General features: G+C 49.0%; 1 protein-coding gene across 2 annotated transcripts in view; it reads left to right on the top strand.

Annotated features, from left to right (window-relative positions):
- TET3 (tet methylcytosine dioxygenase 3) overlaps positions 1 to 24,265 on the top strand; it is a 130,081-nt gene that overhangs the window by 10,078 nt on the left and 95,738 nt on the right. The window contains exons 1-2 of one of the 2 annotated variants that reach the window (XM_032176528.2): positions 6,729 to 6,838; positions 7,147 to 7,203. In XM_032176528.2, the coding sequence (XP_032032419.1) occupies positions 6,815 to 6,838; positions 7,147 to 7,203 (81 nt within the window). In that variant the 5' untranslated portion in view covers positions 6,729 to 6,814. Of the gene's footprint in view, positions 1 to 6,728; positions 6,839 to 7,146; positions 7,204 to 24,265 lie in introns of those variants that run through there. The other variant, XM_032176527.2, reaches the window with a different exon arrangement.

Genomic DNA, 24,265 nt, shown 5'->3' on the forward strand with positions numbered 1-24,265 from the left:
AAGAGACTCCTTCATCTTCCTTTTGAGCCCTGCTGCAACCTGGCTGGCTATTTCTGGGAGAGCCCTTTAGAGTTGCTATGGGCCTCTGCCTATGTCTGTGCAGGGCATAGGCACTGCACAGACAGTTGCCACACCCAGGGTGGACAAATCCCTTGGTGGCCTTGTCTCCTGTCATTTGCATAGGAAATCTGATAACCTAAGATTTTTTTTTTATTTATTTTGAGACAGAGTCTTTTTTTTTTTTTTGAGACGGAGTCTTGCTGTGTCGCCCAGGCTGGAGTGCAGTGGCGCAATCTCGGCTCACTGCAAGCTCCGCCTCCCGGGTTCACGCCATTCTCCTGCCTCAGCCTCTCCGAGTAGCTGGGACTACAGGCGCCCGCCACCACGCCCGGCTAATTTTTTGTATTTTTTAGTAGAGACGGGGTTTCACTGTGGTCTCGATCTCCTGACCTCGTGATCCGCCCGCCTCGGCCTCCCAAAGTGCTGGGATTACAAGCGTGAGCCACCACGCCCGGCCTTGAGACAGAGTCTTGCTCTGTCCCCCAGGCTGGAGTGCAGTGGCATGATCTTGGCTCACTGCTACCTCCAGTCCTGGATTTGAGCGATTCTCGTGCCTTAGCCTCCTGAGTAGCTGGGATTACAGGCATGCACCACCACACCTGAATAATTTGTGTATTTTTAGTAGAGACAGGGTTTCACCATGTTGACCAGGCTGGTCTTGACCTCCTGGACCTCAGGTGATCTGCTTGCCTTGGCCTCCCAAAGTGCTGGGATTACAGGCGTGAGCCACTATGACCGGCTTGATAACCTAAGTTTTTATTAACCACTGAGGGAGGGATCGAAAAGAAGGCCGGCATCCCATTGTGGGATAACTGGCTGGCCTTCAGGTGGCCACAGGTATGGGGGTTTGTTGCCTGCTTGCTTCAGGTAGCACCAGCATGCAGCTGGGGTGCTGTTGATGGCTGTTCCTGCACTGCTGGCTGTGACTCGTACGAATTTTAGCTCTGTTGTGTCCTACCTCTACCACACCTAACGAGGGTGTTAGTGGACAAAATAAGGCATCTCTTACTGCTGCTAGAGCAGCAATTCCAGATTCTCAGAATGGATGGGGAGTTGCATTGGATGGAATTATTTGGTGGTATTGGCCAGACTGTGGGTCCCCCATGCCTCCTGCCCCTCCTAATTACTGCTGGGTGGAGGAAGTCTCAGGAAAGGAGTACAGAGATGCTGGGTCAAAAAGAAGTAACAAAATATTAGACTAGAGTCTGCTCCACTACTGAGTTTTTCTTGTGGGGAGGACATGGGTGGCTCTCCCCTGTCTTATTTTTTATTGATTGATCTGCCATTTAAGGTAAGCTCTGTGTGCCGCAGTTCCCTTAATGATGCTGGGAATGATCCTGAAGCCCTAGAAGAGAGAGGGACGGCAGACTCTTACTGTGAGGGCTGGGTCCCGCCTGTACTGCGTTCATGCTGCAGGATGGGGTGGGTGCAGTGAGGGGAGAGGGGGTTGTGAGGGCCAGTGGGAGAAGAACTGCTGCCAGGAGGACAAGGAGAGAGAGACACCTTCCTGGTGTAACCTGGGTCCCAGGATCTACAAGGTCCCTTGTGCTGGAGGCAGCCAGCCCCTCTCTCTGGTGCTGCTTCAGCTTCCCGAGGCAGGACATCATCTGCTTTGACCTATAGACAGGCAGGCAGCCCTCCTGGCCCCATTCAGCAAACCTCACCTAGGACTAGCTGTTTGCTGGGTGCCGCACTGAGTCTGAGCGGTGGGTAAAGGGAGGCACATTAACTCCGTGTGTCCTTAATCTTGCTGTCTGGGGAGGGAGACAAGCATAGAAACAAATAACTACAGTACATTCTGATAGGGCTAAAAGGGAGGGATGCCTTGAGGGCAGAGACTGGCCTTAGTCACCTTTGGGCCCATAGAGCCCAGCCAGGAAGGGAAGGAACATGTCTTGAGAGTGTAGTGACATGTGAAGGATGAGGAGGAGAAGGACTTCCAGGAGGGGGAAGCACCTCCCTGATCTTGCAGTGTGTAGAGATGCTACTTGATGCTGGCGGCAGGGGTGTGGAAGGATGAGGACAAATTGCTGGGTACCACGTGAGAATCCTAGAGGTGGAAGGTTAGATGCTTTGTGTTAATTCCTCTTGGAAGTCTTCTGCTGGGGTGTCCCTGGGTTTCTAGCTCAGCATTCGTGCCCCACCTTCTCAACAGCATCATACAGTCCGTTGTTATTTGCTTAGGTCCTTGGAACATTTGGTGGTTCAAGGCTGTTGAATCTGGGGCGAGGAGACCCTGACGAGGTTCACAGACTATAAGACCTTTTCACAAGCATCTCGAAGGGCATGTAGGGTATAGGCAGAGTGTCACCTGCTACCTATCGGCCTGGGAGGCCCTGGATGCATGCTGTTTGCTGGTAGGAAGCACGAAGATGGAGTTGTTGGCTGTCTCCGACTTGTTTCCCTCGAGTGTTGCTGGGTGCCTTGGTTCAGTCTGGTTCTGCCGCATCTCCAAGGAGAGAAGCATCTTTTCTTCTTCTGTTGCTGCTGCTGCTGCTCCTCCTCCTCAGCCTCCTCCTCCCTGTGATTGTCGTTGACACAGACTTCCGCTGCCAAAGCTAATTGTGAGGCCTGATCAGTGAATGAAGGCAAAGGCAGTTCCCATGACAACCGCAAAGAGTTTCAAATATAGGGGATGATGTGTGTGTGATGGGCGGCAATTACTTGGGTGGAAATTGATGCGTGGACACCGGGGACTTCAAACATAGGCTCTGAAGGTGGAGGGGGTGTTGGGTTTTTTTTTTGGCAGGATCCTTTGTGTGATGGAGAGAAAAGGAGGTCACAGACTTCCCTCATAGTCAATTCCAAGTGCCTTCAGTGTGTGGAACGTAGGCATAGCCCTGCAGGGGCTTTGGAGAGGCACAACTCCAGTCATTCTGGTTGGAGATGCAGGACACACAGAGAGACAGATAACAGTACCAGGGGTCAGATGAGAAATGTTAGAAGCGCTGTTGGTTGGCAGAAGACTGGAATAATCAGAGAAGGCTTCCTGGAGGAAGCAGGGCTTAAACAGAGCTTTGAAGTAAAGCCCTGTGAAGAGTGACCTCATTCAGGACACAGCCATGGTGAGGGAGGATGAGAAGCCTGTCTCCCTCTACCCTCTACCAGCTCTAGAAGAGGTAGGTGGATATGAAAATCATAGAGCAACACAGAGCAGCCTTGGCTGTGCTGCTGCAAGTGAGGGGGTGGCAAGAACCCTGTGCATTCATTTTCTGGCTGTGTGACCTTGGGCAAGATACTTAGCCTCTCTGTATCCCAATTCGTCGTCTGTAAAATGGGCACAAATATTTCCTGTCTCATTGGTTTGTTTAGAGAGTTAAAAAAGATACAGTATATCATGCTCTATGGGGCCTGACATGGGGTTGGTGCTTGGTTGATTTCTTGTAAATTCCCCCAAGAATGGGTCTGGTTGTGTCTGTGTTTGTTCGTCTTTGAATATCTGTGTGGAATCTGAGCTGTGGGTATCCATGTTCCTGAGGTTCTCAGTGTTAGAGCATTTTGTGTGTCCTGAAAGCGAGTAAATCCATTCACCTCTCCAGTGGGGAGGGCTGTGGCTCCATTCCTCCTGCTGGGAGCACAGTAGGGTCTGGGGGTTGTGATGGTAGGTGGGGAGGGGAGGGACCCTTGGCCCCCATGCAGAGGGGTTCCAAGTACCTGTGAGTGGTCACTGTGAAGTGCAAAATTTAGAAAAGGGGGCAGATAGAGATGGGAGGAGGATCAAGAGGGGAGTGAAGAGCATACCGGCTGGAGGCACAGTGGCCCTGGCATGCACCTCTGTGACTCCCTTGAGCCCTGGCATTCCACGAGCCTCAGAAGAGGGAATGAGGCCGGGGTGAGATGGGGATGGGAGCAGATGGACTGCCTGGGGGACTATGGGCTCCTCCTCTGGGCTACTTCTCTGGTATAGCCGAGGATTGCTGGAAGGCAGGGTGGGGACCTGTGTTTGGGGTAGGGCTGAATTACCACCGGGAGATGAGTGGAGCCAGGAGTTGGGATGGGAACTTGGCTCTGTAGCTCCTTCAGGCTGCTGAGGAAGATAGGTGCTGGTTGAGCAAGTCTGGGAGTAGATCACAGTTCAGTTCTGGCAGGTCCTGCCCTCCCAGGACAGCAGGTGTCTCTCAGATCCTTGAGGACCTCAGGGAGAAGGCTGACCAGAAGAGGGGCCTTTACATCTCAGTGCCCAGCCCCCTGCCTCTCCACCCTCCTTCCTCTCCACCCTCCTTGTGTAGAAACTTGGCTCAGCACATTCCAGCTCTGTGCAGAGCCTAGGAAAGTAAGGAAGACAGGGCCCCCGCCCACGTGGGAGGACTGCCGTGTAAATAAATAACTGCACTTCATTGTGACTGGTGCCCTGGAAGAGGCAGTACACTGCTCTGTCAGGACCCGGGAGGAGCAGATGTTGCTCATGGGAGCTTGGTGATCTGAGAAACTGGCAGGGGGAGGCAATGTTTAAACTAAGTCTTGTACCACATTAGCTTGCCAGATCGGGGGAGGTGGAGAGGGATCCAGGCAGAAGGAGCAGCACCGGGAAGTCTCTGAGGCATGAAAACATTACTAGATCCATAGCTTAAAGGGACGTGATTGGGTTCAAGTGACCTCGGTCTTCTTTGTATCTCCCTGGGGTTGGCAGAGACAGACAGAACTTAGAGAATTGGAAAGAGAAGGACCTAGATTTGAATGCCAGCCCACCACTCACCGGCTGTGTTGACAGGTAAGTAAGTTAACATCGCAAAGTCCTTCCGTTGCCCTGTTAGAGATGAGGTTGTATGTGGAGTAAGCCAAATGAGATGATCCTACGACGTGGTTGGCACAGGGCCTGGCATGTAGCAGGGGCTTGATAAACTGTGGCAGCCGCTGCAGCAACCGTACTAGTTGTTACTGTCCAAGCATTGTTTGTCTCTCCTATCCAGCAGCAGACCGTATGGGGGGTAGGTGTGAGGGCAGGGGTTTTAGGGACCAGGATAAAGGAGGGACTCCACTTGGCCTGGTCATTGTCAAAGTTGAGGGGCACAGAAACCCATTGTTCCACCTGAGCCGTGCTTAGGACACTGTTCCTTGCCATGCTTTGCCACCTGCCTCCCTCCCTGCCCTGGGAGGAGCCCAGGAGGGCTGCCCTGTGTTCCCAGGGGGAGGCAGGTGTGGGCCCTGATGCCTCCTGGAGTCTCCTCACTGGAGGCCAGCTTTGCTGTCTCTCCAAAGGCAGCTCATCTTGTTCTGAGTACCCCCTTTGGGCCCCCGGGGAGGGGACAGCAATTAGGCATCTGTGGTGTCGTGGGTAGGAGAGCGAATCACTGGGTCAGGGGCTCTCAAACGTCCTAACTAATCCTGTGAGTCACTTCTCACTGGCCTCAGCTTATTCATCTGTGAGAATGAGAAGGAGCACCCAGTGAGCTCTTCCAGAAATTGATTCACCTGCAGTGAATCTTCACAACTGGATGAGGTAGCTGCTATTTGTAGTTCAGTTTTATAAGATGAGCAAAGAGAGGCTACGAGAGGTAAGTTACAACCAGCTAGGTAGTGATGGAGCCTGGAGTTTGTGGGTACCAAAGTGTGTGGAAGTCCCTTCCTGGGAGGTAGAAGCTCTGGGGTGCTCAGCTACAGGGAGGGATTGGGGTAGGGAACGATGTGCCCCAGGTGGCCCAGGAAGTAAATCTAGGAGTGGATTGCAGGGTCTGCCTCTCCCCTCTCTGTTCTTTCTCATCCTGCCTTCCTTTCAGTCTTCTGATGCAGCTTTCAAAGGCTGAGTCTGGAAACTGGAAGGCCAGAGCCCTTGGGGTCTGGGCTACCTCCCCTCCTCTGCCTTTCCAGGAGATGGGAAGCCCTGAGGTCTGGGGACCCTTGGGATCTTGGGGGTTACCTCCTGTAGCCTCTCTAAGAGTGGAGAACCCATTGTGGGGTGTTGGTGGGGAGGCTGTCTTGGATAGGTATGTTCTGGCAGGGCTGGGGGGTGATCCTAAAGTGAGGTGTGGGTGTTTGTGTGTGTGGAGGAGGGCAGGGTTGACACAGGAGGTGTGGGCTCCGAGGAGCCTGTTTTCTGAGGTGGGCGCTGGAGCAGGGAGGAGCAGAGAGCCTGCATAGCTGTTAAGAGTATGGTCTTCAGAGCCGACAGACCTGGCTCAGAGTCCCGGCTCTGCTGTTTCCTAGCTGCGTCACCTTGGGTAAGTTGTTTCACTTATTTTATCACCTCATTTGCAGAATGGAGTAAAGGTTTGTGCTGCCTGGGCTTTTTCTTCTTTTTTGAGGATGAAGGGGCTATTGCATCTCATGCCCTTGTGACAGGGCCCGGTGCCGTCCTAGCTGCTGCCAGGATGATGCTGGGGTTAGAGAGTGGCGAAGCGGGAATCCCCCCGGCGTCTGGTCCGCTCCGCTCCGCTCCGCCCGGAGGCGCAGTCTGTCATCTTTGATCCTGGAGGTGCAGAGGACGCCTTCTGGGTTATTACCTTCGGGGTCCCCGCGGGAGGAGGCCGGGGGTGCCCTGGGATGCCCCAGCCTGCAGGGGAGCGGCACGGCGGGCCTGGGAAGCAGCCAGCGCGGCTCAGCAGCACCCTCGGCGGCGCCCCCGCCTCCCGGCTGGGCAGGTCCGCCAGGCGGGGGCAGGGCCGGCTACGGGGATTGGCTGGCGAGCGCGCCGCCCCCTCGCACACCAGCCCCGCGGCGGGGAGGGGAGCGCAGCCGGCAGCTGGCCGCCGCCTCCTCTGCAGTGCCTCCCTCCGTGCGCTCCCTCCGGCGGGGATAATGGGAGGCCCGCCGGCCGATGCACCAGAGGAGGCCGGCCGAGGTAGAGCGCGCGGGGCCGGGGATGGCCGGGCGGACGCGGGCCGGGGGTCGCCGTCCTCTCGGATCTCGGGGGGATTCTCAGAGGAGAAATGAAAACAAAAACACACTGCAAGGCGGAGGAGCCCGTCTGCCGTGATCCGGGCGGCAGCTGGAGGCAGGAAGATGGTCCCTGATAGCCTTTCTTTCCCAGGCTGTATCCCCTCCCGTTCGCCTTCTTCCCCTCCGGCCGGGCTGGGGGCTGTAGCAGGAGGACTTTGCTGCCTTCCCGGTACCCGCCTGGCTCACACGTCCCTCTGGCTTCTTTTGCAGGTGGAAATAAAGGCTGGTGAAGGAGCCGGGCCGTGGGGACAAGGAGCGGCTGTCAAGGTACCTTGTGTATGTGCGTGCGTGTGTGTGCGTGTGTATGGTGGCGGTGAAGTGTTTGACCGGATTGGATAAAAATAAAGGGTCTCCTCTGGTGATCCCTTAATCTCCCACTGTGTGTGTAGCAGCAGCTGAGGGGGAGGGGCGGCGGGGGTGTGGGCGGCCAATGAATTCTCAGGCCTGTGTGGGTTTTGTTTGGATTCTTTTTGCTTTCTCAGCTGGATGGTTTTGGGTGCAGTTGGGGTTTGGTTTGTTGAACTGTTTTTTTTTTTTTTTTTTTTTTTTAAGACATGCAACCCACTCCCCACCCCTGCCTCTGGAAATCTCTCGAGAATGTCCCTGGCACTGTTGGTTTGCATCCAATCTGCAGAAATCCCGGGGGGGGGGGGGGGGGGGGGGGGGGGGGGGGGGGGGGGGCGGGGGGGGGGGGGGGGGGGGCGTAAGAGGGAGGGAGAATTGCGCTCCTGAGTCTGAAGCTGATAGGATGTCATTAGTCATGCTGCTGTCACCATGGAGATGGCTGGAGAGGAGAGGAGGTGGTGGGGGTGAGGATATTTTGGGTAGGGTGGGGGCTGATGCAACATCATGACTGGGAATCCGGCGGGCGTCTGCTGTTACTCTGTGTGACTTGGTGTCTAGGGGACTGGGAAGAGAGTGTTCCCAGGTGCGTGGGAAGCAGAGAAGGGGGCACTGAGCTCCTTGTGGTTGTCTGGGGGGAGCGGGGGGGAGCTGGGGTATTTGGGGCAGGGGAGGGGAGAGTCCAGTAGAGTATCAACCATTACTAGGAAACCGCAGATATTCCTCCCACGTTGGCATGGACCCGATCAGTAGGTTTCCTTGAGCTTGTCCCCCTTTTCAGGGCTAAGGAGCCACCGTGAGTTTGGGATTACTCAGCAGTATCCTCTGCTGGCCCAGGGCGGAGAAAACAGATTGGGAGGTGGCTCTGTGTGGCTGCCTCTCAAGTCCAAGAGCAGAGAGGCTGGAAGGGAGCATGGGGCAGGTGGGCAGGGGCAGGGCTTATAGGACTCTTCCTAGCGGAGAGGAGGCGCGTTCCTGCCCCTGCCTCAGCCCACCTACCCCCTCAGCCCCTGGAGTCTTCAGGGAGCTGGGATCTTGGTTGCTTGGGTAGCAGGTGGGTGAGCTGCGAGTGTCCCCAGATGCCCTTAGTTTCCTCACTGGAAATTCTCTTCCCGCCCCCTGGGAAAGCTGTGGGAAGCTCCATGGAGGTGCTGGAAGTGGCATCCTGCCACCTCACTGACTGGATAGGGATGCTGGTAGGGAGGGGCTGTGCTTCCCACGTGGGGGATAGGGGCTTCTAGGCGAGGCTGCAGGGTGTATCAGGAGGCCTGGATAGTTCCCTGGCTTTGTCCCCAGGAACTTGAGGCAAGGAAGTGCTTGGGGAAGGGTGTGAATTTTGCTTCTGGAGCAGCTTCTGGGAAGGAGAAGAGCCAGGGGGCATCGGCTCCCCTGTCTATTGGGTGTGCTTTGGTGAGACTGGGAGTAGTGGATGATCACCTGGGATGAGGGAGTGGGAGGCCGGGAGGTGACAGAGGGCAGTTGATACGGGCGATACTGTGGGTGGGGAGGAGAGAGCTGAGCTCACCTCAAGTTGGCTCTCACTACACACTCTTTTCTACACTCTTCTCCAGAGCAGAACCCCCAGGTTCCACCTCTGCTTCCTCCCCTTGCCTCCCGCTGCTGGCTGGAGGAGTTGTAATCACCTCATGTGCTGTTGGAGGGGTGTGGGCACAGAGATCGTAGAGTAGACCTGCTCTGTCTCCCAGCCTGGGTAAAGCAGGCCAAGGGGATGAGGACAGATGGACCCAGGGAGGGGGCAGGCCCCTCTCTCCTCTGTATCTCCAGCCTTGTCAGCCTAGAGCTTCCCTCTCTGCTGGGAGAAAGGACGGGCTGGCAGGTTTGTTTACTCCCGAAAGCACCCCCTTCCGCTGTAGTGATGGCTTTCCCTGGCAGACCCGCTTCTCTTCAGCTCTTTCCAAGTGTGTTCTCCGTGTCTCCCTGCCTGCTGGCCCCAGATGGAGGCTGGTTTTCCGCAGTCCTGCTGGAAGCTCCCAGCCTAATACCCCAGCCTTAGTGTTGTGGACATGTGGCAGGGGCTACTTGAAAATCCAGAGGAAGCCTTCCTAACAAGTCTTCCTCCTTCCACCTTCTCAAGAGTAGGCCCGAGCTGGCTGAGTTTTTAAAACTCTGAGGTTGTATCTATGCTTGTTTTTATTGTTCAGTTGTCTGAGAATCATATGCAGCTCAGGCACTGCCAGCAAACACTCAGGTCTGAGTCTTCTGTCCTTGGTGCCACCTCCATACATAGAGTTTCCTTGGGTGGCCAGTTGGCTGCAGTGTCCCACATACCCAGGGTGAGGCAGTTTTGCCAGAGGCCCTCCCATTTTCAGGTCGTGGTGTAAGAAGGATATGTCTGATGTGTGAGCTCATCTTGGTCTGGTGTGAGATCAGACCAAGACTCTGGGACACAGGACAAAGGGGGTGTCACAAGATGGGTGCTGGCTGAGGAAGCCCCGTGGGAGAATGGTATCTAGTAGCCAGTGGGAATAGACACATATACGGTGTGCTAAGTCCTGCCAGGGTTTCAAGAATACCTATGATGTATGTATGAGTCCACATAGTGCCTAGCATAGGCACAGAGTTGAGCTTGATAAATGCAAGTTGACATTTTATTGTTTGATGCATTACATGTCTACCCATGGTATCTCAAGGAACATGCTATAGCAGACACTGTTGCTACCACCTCCTCGTTGGCAGCCTAGAGAGGAGTGAGTGCCCAGTGCCGAGAACACCGGGCCGCCCTGCTTTCAAGGCTCCTACACGGCTCCCACACTCTGCCCCATGGGAACCCTTGACTGGCTGAGGATGTCTGGAAACTATTTTGGGATTGTGCCCAGGATCTCTGCCTTCTGTCTCTCCTTTTGACCACTGCAAAAAAAAAAAATGCCCTGTTCTCAAGGACCTGTGATCCTGGACTTTCTACACACTCTGGGTCCTTCCCACTAGTTGTTTCTTACCTGCTCTTCCTACTTCCAGCCACTTCTCTCTCGGGTATGTTTATAAGCAGCAGCCAGCTTGGGAAGATATGGAAGCAGGTGAGCATGTCAAGCTAGAGAAGTGAAGGAACTAAGCAAGAGATTTTCAGAGTTGAGTTTGAGGATGGAGAGAAAGAGGGGGCTTTCCCCATCCATGATAAGAACTGGAGTTAGAGTCCCAGAGCTCAGCTCTATCTCCTTGGTGACCCTCACCCTTTTTGAATGTCATGGGAGAGGGAGAGAGCCTTGCAAGATATACACATGAGTGAGCTGAAGGGAGAGCCCTCCTGTCCACAGTGGTGCAGGGGCCCTGGAGCTGCCCTCAGGAACCACTGTGGGGATGACTACAGCCCTTTCGCTAGGCTTGGTGAGGAGGGGCCTGGGCACTGGGTTCCCTCCAGCTGCAGATGGACGTTTCTGCTAGAAATGGGCTTTGTGGTCTTGCCAAGTCCCCTCCCATACCCTGGAGGCTGCAGCAAATGGTTTGGCTGGATGGGGGTGGGGGCAGGGAGTATGGGAGGGGCTATGGTTTGGCTCAGCTTTTGGGTCTCACAATCCTCTTAAGTCCTCTTTCCTACCCTTGACCTCTTGGGCTTTCGGCCTCATTTCCTCTCACACCCGGGCATCTGGCAGTTAGCTGAGGACTCCCCCTCGTTCTCAGCATCTCTACAGCTTCGGAGAAGGAGCTAGATTAGGAAGCCTTTGGGCAAATAGAAGGCAGGGAAAGCTTGGAGGATTAAAACCTGTAGATTATTGTATACTCTAGGACTATTACCCCCATCTCTCTATTTTCTCCCCCTTTCTTCTTCCCTTTGTCTTTCAACATCCACCAAACATTTATCATGTTCTAGGTACAACATTAGGTCCTGAAAAATAAGAGAAATCATTATTATTTGATTCTCACAAAACCATTGGAAGTAAGAGACATTGACTAAACTGTTACCTAAAATTATAACTCTTGAGTGGGAAAGCCAGCACTGGAAGCTTTTGTGTTTTATATATTGAATGTTTTTGACTTCAGCGTTGTGTTTGGGGCTGTGAACTTGCACATGGCAGACAGAATCCTCACCCCAGATGCACCCAGCACTTTACATTTGCTCTCTCTCTGGCTCAGAGAACCTCGAGGGACTTCGAAGGAAGACTCAACGTGCCAAGTTTGTTCTCAATAAGTCATTGTTTCCGGGATCTAGCAATGACAGAGGAGGGTAGTGGGGTCAGAAATGGACTAGCTGGGAAGGGAGCTTAGTTTTGAAAGGCACATGTTGGTGTTAGATGTTTGAGATTTGAGATTCTGAAAGCTGGATGGAAATACTGTGCCTGAGCAATCTACCATGAACCTGAAATTGCCTTAGACTCATTTAGAGTGTGGGTCCCGCAGCTCTTACTGCTTCAGGGGGCTTCAGTGAGACCCACTGACTGAGAGGAGGAGGGTGAGAAGTACAGTTGTTAGTTTCCTTCCACTCTGTTTTCTACTCTACTCCTACTCTTGGGTTCTGTCATTAGCCATGGGGAGGTCACTTACGGTCTTTGGACTTCAGCTTTCTGGGTAAAGTGAGGGGATTGCCTTCCAAAGTTAAGTTTTTCTCAGACTAAATCTGGGGAAGGACCAGTTTTTGTGGGTTTTTTTTTTTTTCAGTGTTCCCAAAAGGTTGCAGAACTAAAACGTGGTCCCACTTATTTTGTACAGCGAGTTTGCAGCTGCTGCACGTGTGGCCCAGCACCATCCAAAGTGGTCTGTGAGCCGTTTAGTGAGGCGAGCCAAGTGATCATGCCCTTGGATGTTGTGGTAGCTTTAAATTGCTATAAAGGTTCCTAAAGGCTTCCTCTTGGTTCCTGTATTTATGTTGTGTTGGATTGGTGTTAAGCAGTTTACGGGCCATATCCTGAATAGCACTGCTTTTGAACTTTTATCTGGGACAGCACAGGATCTCTGTTTTGATGCCTCCCCACCCCTTCTGGACATGACTTTTCCACTCTTCTATACCCTCCATCTTGGGGACAAAGCCTCCGCTTGAAAGAGTAGAGATCTTTTTGTCCCAGAAGTTCTCTGAGTGCCCCAAAAGATTTACTTGCATCTCAGCTTCTGTAGATAAGGATGCCTCCTGCCTTCTCTTTCACTTCTGCAAGTCTGGGAGTCTGATGGAGGCCCATCAGAGCCCTTGGAGCCCCTGGACTGTGTGTGTGTGAATTGCATGCCTTGGAGGAAGAGAACAGTTGGGGAGGAGGCCGAGTCTCCTGTAGATGCTGGTGTGGACTTGGACCCTGCAAGAGACTAAAGCTCCATTGCCACAGGCAGGGCACCTTGAATTTTGAGCTTTTTCCATGCAGTGGCTCTTAATAACCTAGAGGTATACATACCCTTTTTCCCCTGGGGGTTGATTGCAAATTCTACCCTGGTTTCTATAAACACAGACATCTTAATATTTCTGACAGTATGAGTTTGACTATCTCTCCCCTACTTTCTCTTGCTGAGGATCTATGGCCTTTTTATTTGAGATGCTAAAGATTAGACAAAAAGTAAAAATGACTAACTTTCTTCTATTCTGGCTGCCTTAGCTAGAGGAGAGTAGGAAGGGAGGGGTAGGGGAGAGGTAACAGTATCTTGCCACAGAAATATTCCTTAAGAGGCAGACATTCCAAGGATAGGAAGATTAGGGTCTAAAGAAATCTTAGTTACCTCCGTGGCCTGGAACTCTTACGCCCTTGGTGCTTAAGTAATTGGATTTCTCAGCCCCACCTCCAGGCATTTTTTCGCCTGTGTAATCCTAACCTCATGGGCTTTGCAAAGGAAACAAAGGCGTTGAAAGGGTTTGCAACTTGTCCCTGACACTGAGCTCCTGAGCTGTGAGCCCTGCCAACTGAGTTTTCCTCCTTTGCCTCCTCTGCAGCATCCACCGTCTCTCTCAAAATCCTTGTCCCCAGGAGTCTGTTTTTCTAGCCTGCAGGCCTTGGTTCCTAGCCCTGCTAAGCAGATGGAATTTACAGAAGGAGCCATTTCCTGCCAGTCCACCTTCCTGTACCTCAGGGAGGTTCCATCTCTGACCCTGCTGGCCACTCTGCAGATGGGGAAGAGCCAAGGGAGGCTGGTAACTCCTGTAGGAGACAGAGAGAGGCCCTGGAAAGGGATTCTGAGCTGAGAACCCTGCCTGGATCCATAGACCAACTTTCTCTGCTGCATGTTCTCCCTTGAGTGTGACCCTTTGGCCAAGTCATCCTTCTGATGGCTTGAATAGGCTCAGGCTGGGGTACGGAGGGCTGTCCCTACTGCATCAGGCCCTGCTGGACCCAGAGAGAGGAGACTGTGCCTTCACCACATGGATCATTGTTGCCTTACACCCTAGTTCTAGGGGAGGAATATAGAAATGGGTTTTCAGGGGAACCCTGGAGGTGGTGTCCAAGAGACGTCCACCATATTTTTCCTAGCACTGTGGATCCCTCTGCTGCTGTCCTCTCCATCCTAGGACACTCTTCATGGCTTCAGTCCATCCCTAGTCCTGCCCCTTGTGCTTTGATCTCAGCTCTAAGACCTAGACTGAGCAGAGAGGACCTCTAAGGACATGCTTTGTGAAGCATGGGCCCAGGGCTCTATGTCAATCATCCAGGGAACGTGTAAGATGCCAGGGGGCTGCCCAGCCAGGACAGCTGTCTGCTAGAGTCAAACCCATGGGCTCCTGCTGCACAGTTAGGTAGAATGGGCTCAAGATAAGGGTGGCATAGGAGCCTCAGGTATGAGGGCTGGAAGCTCTGGGCAGGTGGGCCGTGTGGTATCCCCCTCTTCACTAACCCTGCCACTTGTTCCTGAGCCAGGTGCTACCTGATGGTTGAGCTGTATGGGGACCTCTGCCCTGTGGCCTTTCCTCCCACTGTTATTTCTCCTTGGTTTCCTGTTTTCCAGCTGTGGGTTCCCAGAGGCGTCATTTGGACCCTGGGTAGTAGTTAGGGCTGAGCTCTGGGGTTGTGTGGTTGGAGCGGCGTGTGTCTTAGGGCTGTACTGGCAAGTGGGCCAAAGCAGTCTCAACACCCTGGCTAGGAGCCAGAAGCCGGGGCTCCGTGTCCAACCCAGGAAGCCTGGGAAGCTCCTCCCCATCACCTTCCAGATGCTGCCGCCTCCATATAGGGGGCGTTGCTCCCTGCTGGGTCTTTGCCCGAGGTCTGGGGGAAGCCGGATGTGGAGGAGGACCTGGGTGGGTGCCAGAGCACTTCATCCCTAAGCTCACCTCACCTAAATGCTCCCACCCGCACAGCCACCACTGAGACAGGCAGGACCATGCTTCTACTTGCCAAGAGTGTTTCCAAGGGCCGGTCCCGCTGGTTCAACGAGTTTGGTGGTTCTCAGCACCAACTGCATATTAGAATCATCTGAGGAGATTTCAGAAAAGAAACTATCAATGCCTGGCTCCAGCCCCCGAGAGTCTGCTGTTATTGGTCTCGAGTGGAACCTGGGCCCCAGCATTTTTCAAAGCTCCCCAGGTAATTTGAATGTGCAGTCAGAGTTGAAAGCAGCTGCCATATCCAGTTTGGGTCTCCCTGCCTCTCCCATGTCCCTGGGTTGCCCCAGAAATTTTTTCTCATTCATTGATAATTTTGATGATCAATACAGAGTTTGCAAAAGTGATGACAGACATGTCAGACAAAACACTGGATTCAGTGTTCTTTTCCATGAGAGTGTTCCATGAGTCTATAGTTATTAAAACCAGAACTTAAGCGGGAAACTATAGCAAATGATAGAAACTGAATTTTCTCCTCAGTTTTTAATTTTTAAAAACTTTTAAGGCCGGGTGCGGTGGCTCATGCCTGTAATTCCAGCGCTTTGGGAGGCTGAGGCGGCCAGATCATGAGGTCAGGAGTTGAAAACCAGCCTGGCCAAAATGGAGAAACCCCGTCTCTACTAAAAATTAGCTGGGCTTGGTGGTGGGTGCCCATAATCCCAGCTACTCAGGAGACTGAGGCAGGAGAATCGCTTGAACCTGGGAGGCGGAGATTGCAGTGAGCCAAGATCGCGCCACTGCACTCCAGCCTGGGTGACAGAGAGAGACTCCGTTTCAAAAAAAAAAAAAAAAAAACACTTTAAAAATTGAAGTATAGTATACACACAGAAAGGCATATGCTGTGTACAGTTTGGTGAATTTTCAGAGTAAATGCCTGTGTAATCAGCACCTGGATCAAGAAATAAGTACCCTCACCCCGATCCCATTGCCCAGAATTTCTACGGCATTTGGACAAAGGTCAGGCCAGGCCATAGTAGAGTAGTATGTGGTGGCTTTGGGCCTGGAGGGCTTCAGCTTGGCCTCCACTGGAATACCTTTAAATACTTTTCACACCTATATGGGTGCTCCTGAAACTGAGTGGGTTCCCCCTGTGATAGGGCACGGGGTAGGGGCACCCTTCCAGCCCCTCCCCAGTGTCGCTCTCTCCCTTATCACCTTTAGTTTCTTTTCCACCTGGGCCTTAGGTGTCCCAGTCCCCTATCTTCGGTGAATCCAAAAATCCATATCCTTTTTTTGCCTCGTATTCTGTTTTTTGATTGTGTAAGTAATACATATTCTTTGGAAAAATTAGAAAGTAGAAATAGGGCTGGGTGTGGTGGCTCATGCCATAATCCCAGCACTTTGGGAGGCCAAAGTGGGAGGATCACTTGAGGTCAGGAGTTCGAGATCAGCCTGGGCAACATAGCGAGACCCTCATCTCTACCAAAAGGAAAAAAAAATAGGGAGCAAAAGAGAGGAATTTGTCCATAATTTCACAGTCCAGTTAGTCATTTTTTGTTTGTTTGTTTTTTGTTTTTTGTGAGACAGGATCTGGCCCTGCCGCCCAGGTTGGAGTGCAGTGGTTCGATCTCGGCTCACTGCAGCCTCCACTTCCCAGGCTCAAGCCATCCTCCTGCCTCAGCCTCCTGAGTAGCTAGGACTACAGGCGCATGCCACCAGGCCCAGCTAATTTTTGTATTTTTGGTAGAGACAGGGTTTTACCATGTTGCCCAGGCTGGTCTCAAACTCCTGAGCTCAAGGGATCCCACCCCTCCTTGGCCTCCCAAAGTGTTAGAATTACAAGCATGAGCCACCTCCTAGGGCCCCATTAGTCATTGTTAACCGGAGTATCCCTCCAGACTTTATTCTATGTGTATTACATATCTGTTCAGTGTTGTTCATAGAAATGGAGTCATGCTGCATTGTAGCACACTTTCCTCTATGTAATAACTAGCAGTCGTTTATTGAGCATTTACCATGTGTGGGGCAGGCACACAGGGATAAAGTTTTCATAGTTCTCTCTTAGTTTTCAGGACAGCTCTGAGGCAGGTGGTAGTAGCCCCACCTTTCAGAAAGGAAACTGAGATTCAGGCCAGGAGCTTGACCAGAGGTTGATGTTTCACAAGGGATGAAGCTGGAATCCAAGCCAAGGATATCTGACTTTAGAGCTGATGGTTATGTCTGTAGACTGCTGCCTCCCTCCTAGGACCATCTTTGCATGTTGAATTCATTTACTAAATATGTATTGAGTAGAGGACATCTTTTTCCTTAGTATTTTTTCCTTTCCACTTTAATGTGAATGACTCGTATTTTACGTTTAAGTGTGGGTATTGCTGATTGAGGTCTTCTGGTTGTTGGTTTGAGTTCTTCTATATCATGTTTGAAGAAATGGTTTAATTGCATTTTATTAAGAAGTCTTTTTTTCCAATTAGTAGTGGATGTTTGCTTTTGTCATGTCTGTTTAGCATGGTTTGAAGATCAAATGATATTTCTCCTATTGAATTGTCTTTGCATTCTTTGAATGTACTATATATGGTAATGGGGTATTTTTTTTTTTTTTTTTTAATTTTTTTTCAAGATAGAGTCTTGCTCTATTGCCAGGCTGGAGCACAATGGTATGATCTCGGCTCACTACAACCTCTGACTCCCTGGTTCAAGGGATTCTCCCACCTTAGCCTCCCGAGTAGCTGGGATTACAGGCACACGCCACCATGCCCAGCTAATTTTTTGTATTTTTAGTAGAGATGGGGTTTCACCATGTTGGCCAGGATAGTCTCGATCTCCTGACCTCGTGATCTGCCCACCTCGGCCTCCCAAAGTGCTGGGATTACAGGCATGAGCCACTGCACCCGGCCTGATGGGGTATTTTTTTTAACATGTTGTTTCATTTGATTTATTAACACAGGCGTTTTGCATCTATATTTATGGATCAGATTGACCTATAATTTTCCTTTTGTGTTTTTGTTGTCAGATGTTAGTATTAGAATAATAGTAACTTCATATAATAGACCGTGAAGCCTTTTTTTCTTTATTCTTTGGTATAATTTAAATAGTACTGCTTAAATAATAATTTGATTCTTTTTACTGGGGCTGGGCACAGTGGCTCATGCCTGTAATCCCAGCACTTTGGGAGGCCGAGGTGGGTGGATCACGAGGTCAGGAGATCGAGACCATACTGGCTAACACAGTGAAACCCCGTCTCTACTGAAAATACAAAAAAAATTAGCCGGGTGTAGTGGTAGGTGCCTGTATTCCCAGCTACTTGGGAGGCTGAGGCAGGAGAATGGCGTGAGCTCAGGAGGCGGAGCTTGCAGTGAGCCGAGATCGCACCACTGCACTCCAGCCTGGGCGACAGAGCGAGACTCCATCTCAAAAAAAAATAGTAATAATAATTCCATTCTTTTATGAGGGATGGGTCTTTGCAGCTTTCTGATCTCCCCTCTACTCCCCATAACTAATGTTATCAAATGTTTACTTTGTATTTTCCATAAAAGTGATCCTTTTCAAATTTATTAGCATAATATGTCTACAGTTACTGCTTTTCAGTTCCCTCAGTAGCTGTGATTTTTTTTTTAACTTTCTTCATTTCTAATATTGTATATTTTTTCTTTTTCTTCCGTAGCTTTGCTGGAGTTTTATGTAATTTAAAAGCACACAGATCTTTCCGTTGTGCTGTTTTCTAAAGTATTAATTTCTACTGTAGTCTTATATAAATTGTCATCTTTTCCTTAGGTTTATTTGGTATGTCCTTTTTCTGGGTTCTCAGTTGGATCCTTAGCATATTTTTTTCTATTTTTTTCTTCTTTGATAACAAATACATTTAAAAATATGACTTTCTCTAAGTTCCACTGTGGCCTAATTCTCTTGGTTTTGATATTTTATGTCTGGAGTTCTTGGAGAGGTTTCGATGGTATACCCAGCATGAGAATTCTGAGCCCCGATTTAGCCTGACCACCCTTCGCTCCCAGTAAGGGCCCTGAGGAGAGTCCCTGCGCGTGGCTTGGTGGCACAGCTAGGCAGTGCAGCACTTGGTGACTCCCTTGGGCTCTGTCTCTAAACCCCCAAGTAGGGACCCTAGTAATAGCTTACCAGCTTAGCCATCAGGACCTGTGGAATTTTTTTTTCTTTTTTTTTAACCCTAAGCAAAATCAGTTTGAATTTATTGCCTAGGATGAGAGCATATCCTAGGCCCAAATGGAAGTTTTGGTAGTATTTAGAAAAGCCTCATACATTAGCACCAGAAGAAATGAAGCTATATGCCCGGGGCAGTGAGAGAAAAAAAACTGAGACTTTGACCCAGAGTTGATGGCCTTGCTGAGCTGGTCTAGGCTGCAGGCTAAAGGCTTGCTCCCTGCATCTTTCATGAGCCTCTAGAAAATATGGTCCAATTGGGATCCTTCGGTCCATGAACAGTGTCCCAGGATGGAGAGAACAGAAGAAAGGGATCCACAGTGCCAGGAAAAATATGGTGGACATCTCTTAGACACCACGTCCTGGGCTCCACTGAAAACCCATTTCTGGATTTCTCCCTTAGAGTGCAGAGTATAGGGTAACAGTGATCATGTGGTGAAGGCACAGTCTCCCCTCTCTGGGTCCAGCAGGGCCTAGTGCAGTAGGGACAGCCCTCTGTGTCCCAGTCTGAACCTGTTGAAGCCATCAGAGGAATGACTTGGCCCAAGGGTCGCACCCCCAAGCAAGAAGGTGCAGTGCCTTGGGGGAAGATATTCTTACCCTTTGTCCTAACTCCTTAGAGAGCCATGATGGTCAGGAGAAGGGGATGGGCAGGGAGAGGAAGAAAGGATGGACTTTTGAGTTCAACCTAAAAACCAATGGTAGCGGATTGTTTTTTTCCAAAATGCAGAAAGTTTTGAATTTTAAATGAGAATAATATATGCCCATTTAAATAAATCAGTATAAAAGTACATAATTAGAAACTGAGAATCCCTATTTCTTCTCCACCCCAGTATAATCACTATTAACAATTTATATATATCTTTCCAGACTTAAAAATGAGTACATGAACTTACTACCTTCCTGCAGTAATGTGTTTGTACCCTACTTATTTTTGAGTAGTCTTTTATTTGCTCATAAATATGTTGAAGACACCTTTCCATGGCAATACATCTGTCTTTGCCTTTTACATGACTATTGAATATTTCATTTTGTGGCTGTATTGTAATTTAACTTCTTATTGATGGACATTTACAGTTCTAATTTTTTTGCAATTATAAATGATGAGGTTATCAATATATTTGTATATGGAATTTTTTGGTTACTTAAGTGTTTGTATAGAACAAAATCATACAAATGAAATTTTAATTGACATTACCAAGTTACTCTCCCCAAAGGTAATTTGATAATATCTATCAAATTTACCTTCCCACCAACACTGAGTGAAGAATTATCTGTCCTTAATTTTTGTCATTTGGCTAGGTAAAATATCTCATTTTAATATCTTCTATTAGTAAAGTTGAGAATGTTTTAAAAGTTAGCCATTTTGCATTTATTCTGTATATTACCTATGTCCATGTCCTATTACATCCATATTACTCTTAGATTGTCTTTTTATTGATCCACAAAAGTTCTTAATATATTATTAGTATATTAAGATATATTATCAGTATTAATTTCTTTAAAAAAAAAATTCAGGCTGGGCGTGGTGGCTCATGCTTATAGTCCCAGTGCTTTGGCAGGCCAAGGCAGGAGAATTGCTTGAGGCCGAGAGTTCGAGATCAGTGGGGGCAACATAGTGAGACCCCATCTGTACAAAAAATGAACTTGCTTGAGCCCAGGAGTTGGACACTATAGTGAGCTATGATCAGGCCACTGCACTCCAGTCTGGGCTACAGAGCAAGACCCTGTCTCTTAAAAAAAAAAAAAAAAAATTCAATGAACTGTTACTTACTCATGTATGCCAGGCATTGTGCTGTTAGGTAGGGATAAAGAAAAAAGAGTGACATGATTCTTACATGCATTATGATAAACATTATCCAAAAATGTAGGCCAGGCACAGTGGCTCTCACACCTGTAATCCTAGCACTTTGGGAAGCTGAGGCAGGAGGATCACTTGAGGTCAGGAGTTCCAGACCAGCCTGGCCAACATGGTGAAACTTTGTCTCTACTAAAAATACAAAAATTAGCCAGGCGTGGTGGTGCATGCCTGTAGTTCCAGCTACTTGGGAGGCTGAGGCAGGAGAATCGCTTGAGCCTGGGAGGCGGAGGTTGCAGTGACCCAAGATGGTGCCACTGCACTCCTGCCTGGAGAACAGAGTGAGACTCTGTCTCAAAAACAAACAAACAAAAAAACAAAACCCACAAACCCAATAAAAATGTATAGGTTCTTCTGTTTTTTTTGCTTTTACTATTTAATTGATACATAATTATACATATTTGTGGGGTACAGTATGATGTTTCAATGTATGTATATAATGTATAATCATTAAATCAGGGTAATGAGAATATCCATCACCTCAAACATTTATTATTTTGTGTGTGTGTTGAAAATATTCAAAATTTACTCTTCTAGCTATTTGAAAATATACAATAAACCAAGCACAGTGGCACACTTTATAATCTCAGCTACTTGGGAAGCTGAGGCAGCAGAATTGCTTGAGGCCAGAAGTTCAAGACCAGCCTATGCAACAAAGCTAGACCCCTCTCTGTATAGCAAAAAATTTAAAATTAGCCCCGCACAACGTTGTATGCCTGTAGTCCCAGCTACTTGGGAGGCTGACGTGGGAGGATTGCTTGAGCTTAGGAGTTTGAGGCTGTAGTGAGCTATGTTCACACTGCTGCACTCCACTCCGCACACATACAACCAAACAATAAATTGTGAATTATAGTCGCCCTATAGCGCTATAGAACACCGAAACTTAGTCCTTCTATCTGGCTGTACTGTTTAATGTGTTAACCAACCTTTGGGTATTTCCCCCACACCCCTACCCTACCCAGCCTCTGATAACCACTGTTCTTCTCTCTGCTTCTATGAGATCAACTTTTTTTAGCTTCCACATTTGAGTGAGAACATGTGGTATTTATCTTTCTGTCCCTGGCTTATTTCACTTAATACATCCTCCAAGCTCATCCATGTTGCCACAAATGACAGTATTTTGTTTTTTTTTTTTTAATTGCTAACTAGTATTCCATTATGTGCATGTACCACGTGTTCTTTATCCATTGACTGATACTTCGATCGATTCCATATCTTGGACATTGTCAATACTGCCGCAGTAAACATGGAAGGGAGTACAGACATCTCTTTGACACACCTATTTCAATTCTTTTGGATGTATACCCAGAAGTGAGATTGCTGGATCATACGGTAGTTCTAGTTTTAGTTTTTTTGAGAAACCTCCATGCTGTTTTCCATAATGGCTGTACTAATTTACATTCCCACCAACGGTCTGTAAGAGTTCCCCTTTCTCCGCATCCTCACCAGCATTTATGTTTTGTCTTTTTCTTAACAGCCTTTTTAACTGGGATGAGATGATACCTCTTCTGTCTCTCTTTTTTTTTTTTTTTTTTTTTGAGACAGAGTTTCACTCTTGTCGCCCAGGCTGTAGTGCAATGGCGCAGTCTCGGCTCACTGCAACCTCCGTCTCCCAGATTCAAGCAATTCTCCTGCCTCAGCCTCCTGCGTAGCTGGGATTACAGGCATGCGCCACTGTGCCCGACTAATTTTGTATTTTTAGTAGAGACAGGGCTTCTCCATGTTGTTCAGCCTGTTTTTGAACTCCTGACCTCAAGTGATTGGCCTGCCTTGGCCTCCCAGAGTGCTGGGATTACAGGTGTGAGCCACCGTGCCCAGCCTTCTTCTGTCATCTTAAGTGAGAAAATATAGTATAGCTTTCATCATTATGAGGGTTTTGATACTACTGTTACATTTTGAAAAAAATTTTGGCCTATTTGTCTTTCATTGTGTCTATCATAAAAATTTGATTTTTATACAACCAGAATTCATCAGTATTTTGGCTTGTTTTTACTTAAGTTTTATTTTAGATGTTCAGATTTCTAAGGTGAGATTTATTTTTGCATGTGATATAAGATAGGGATTGAACTTTTCCTAAATAGAAAGCCTATTATCCCCAATCTATGTATTGGGTATTTGTAGTTTCCCTTGTAATGTATGAATTCTACCTTAATCATTTCATAAATACTCTTAGTCATGGGTGTTTTAAGGCCTCTTTTCACTTCCACTGGCTTAGTTGTCTGATTCTGTGTATTTCATTGTTTTAATTACCACCATTTTTATATAATACTTTGGTTTAAAACATACTTTTTCTTAATTTTTTTTTTTTTTTGGCATTTCTTTCTCCAAATAAGCTTATAAACAACTTACCATGTTCTGTGAAAAATACTGGGATTTTTCAGTTGGAATCACATGAAACTTACAGGTCGTTTTGGGGAGAATAAATAACTTTACAATGAATCTTCCTAACCAAAGAAAGGGAAGTAGACCTTTCCGTTTATTCTAGTCTTTTTTTGTGTGTTCATCAAAGTTTTAAGGCCAGGTGTGGTGGCTCATGCCCCATAATGCCAGTGCTTTGGGAGGCTGAGGCGGGAAGACTGCCTGAAGCCAGGAGTTTGAGATCAGCCAGGATAACATAGTGAGACCCTGCCACCCCTCATCTCTACAAAAAATAAAACAAAACTAGCTGGGTGTGGTGGCGCATGCCTATAGTCCCAGCTACTTGGGAGGCAGATGTGGGAGGATCACTGTAGCCCAGGAGTTGGAGGCTGCAGTGAGCTATGATCTGGCCACCGCACTCCAGTCTGGGCGACAGAAGGAGACTCTGTCTCTAATAAAAACCAAACAAACAAAATAAATGAAACGTTTTAAGGTTTTCTTCTTACACATTTCTTGTGAAGTTTCTTCCTAGATACGCTGTAGCTGCTGTTGTTGCTGTTGGGAATGGGATCTTTTCTGTTATGCTTTGTATCCCATCTTTGCCAGCATATTAGAAATGCAGCTGTTCTGTGCCGCCTCCTCTGACACTTCTGTGCCTTTCTCCCTCGAGTCCTCGTGGTGCATTATCTGTATCTCCGTGGCAATACTGTGTGCCTGAATGTGAGTTCCTAGTGGCGGGGTGCTCATTTCACTCCATTTCATGTCCCCAGTGCCTGGCACAAAGCCTAGCATGCAGTAAATCCTTTTAATAAATGCCGTGGCATCAGATTGATGAGAGAGACGGTGAGCTTCACCTCTTCAAAGTGTGACAGCCTGGGCCAATGTGAGCAGCAGAATCTCAAGCAGCCCTGGCTCCAAGCCTTCAGGCTGTGATCTGGATAACAGATTGGGCACCCGCCTTGTCCCCACAGGAAAAAGGAGGTCCTGGGCCGTTTTCCCACGTGCAGACATCAGGGAGGAGCCCTCTGAGCCTCTATCTCATTATTATTCTGAGACCCACAGCCCATTTGTCATTAACCCTCATTAGTGCTAACTAGTTGGGAGAACTGCTTTCTTAGCTTCCAATCATTTCAAGGTAGCACAAACAAACTTATCTGCAACTTCCCTTAGGGGATGAGGACTCATCAAGGCTGGAAGCAGAGCTTGTACAGACCATTGTGAAATGGGTTCACACCTATGTGCCCAGTCACCTTCTCTCATGTGGTAGTGCCTTTCTTTTTTCTTCTACTGTTCTCCTCCAGAGTATATGCATCCCCCCAACCCAATATGTCCTACGTGAAGTTTATTCCTATCCATGTGCTAATCTTTACCATAGCATTTGCATTTGTTTTTCCCTTGAGACAGAGTCTCACTCTGTC

Source organism: Hylobates moloch, unplaced genomic scaffold (assembly GCF_009828535.3).
Source record: "Hylobates moloch isolate HMO894 unplaced genomic scaffold, HMol_V3 SCAFFOLD_15, whole genome shotgun sequence".
NCBI classification, from domain to species: domain Eukaryota; kingdom Metazoa; phylum Chordata; class Mammalia; order Primates; family Hylobatidae; genus Hylobates; species Hylobates moloch.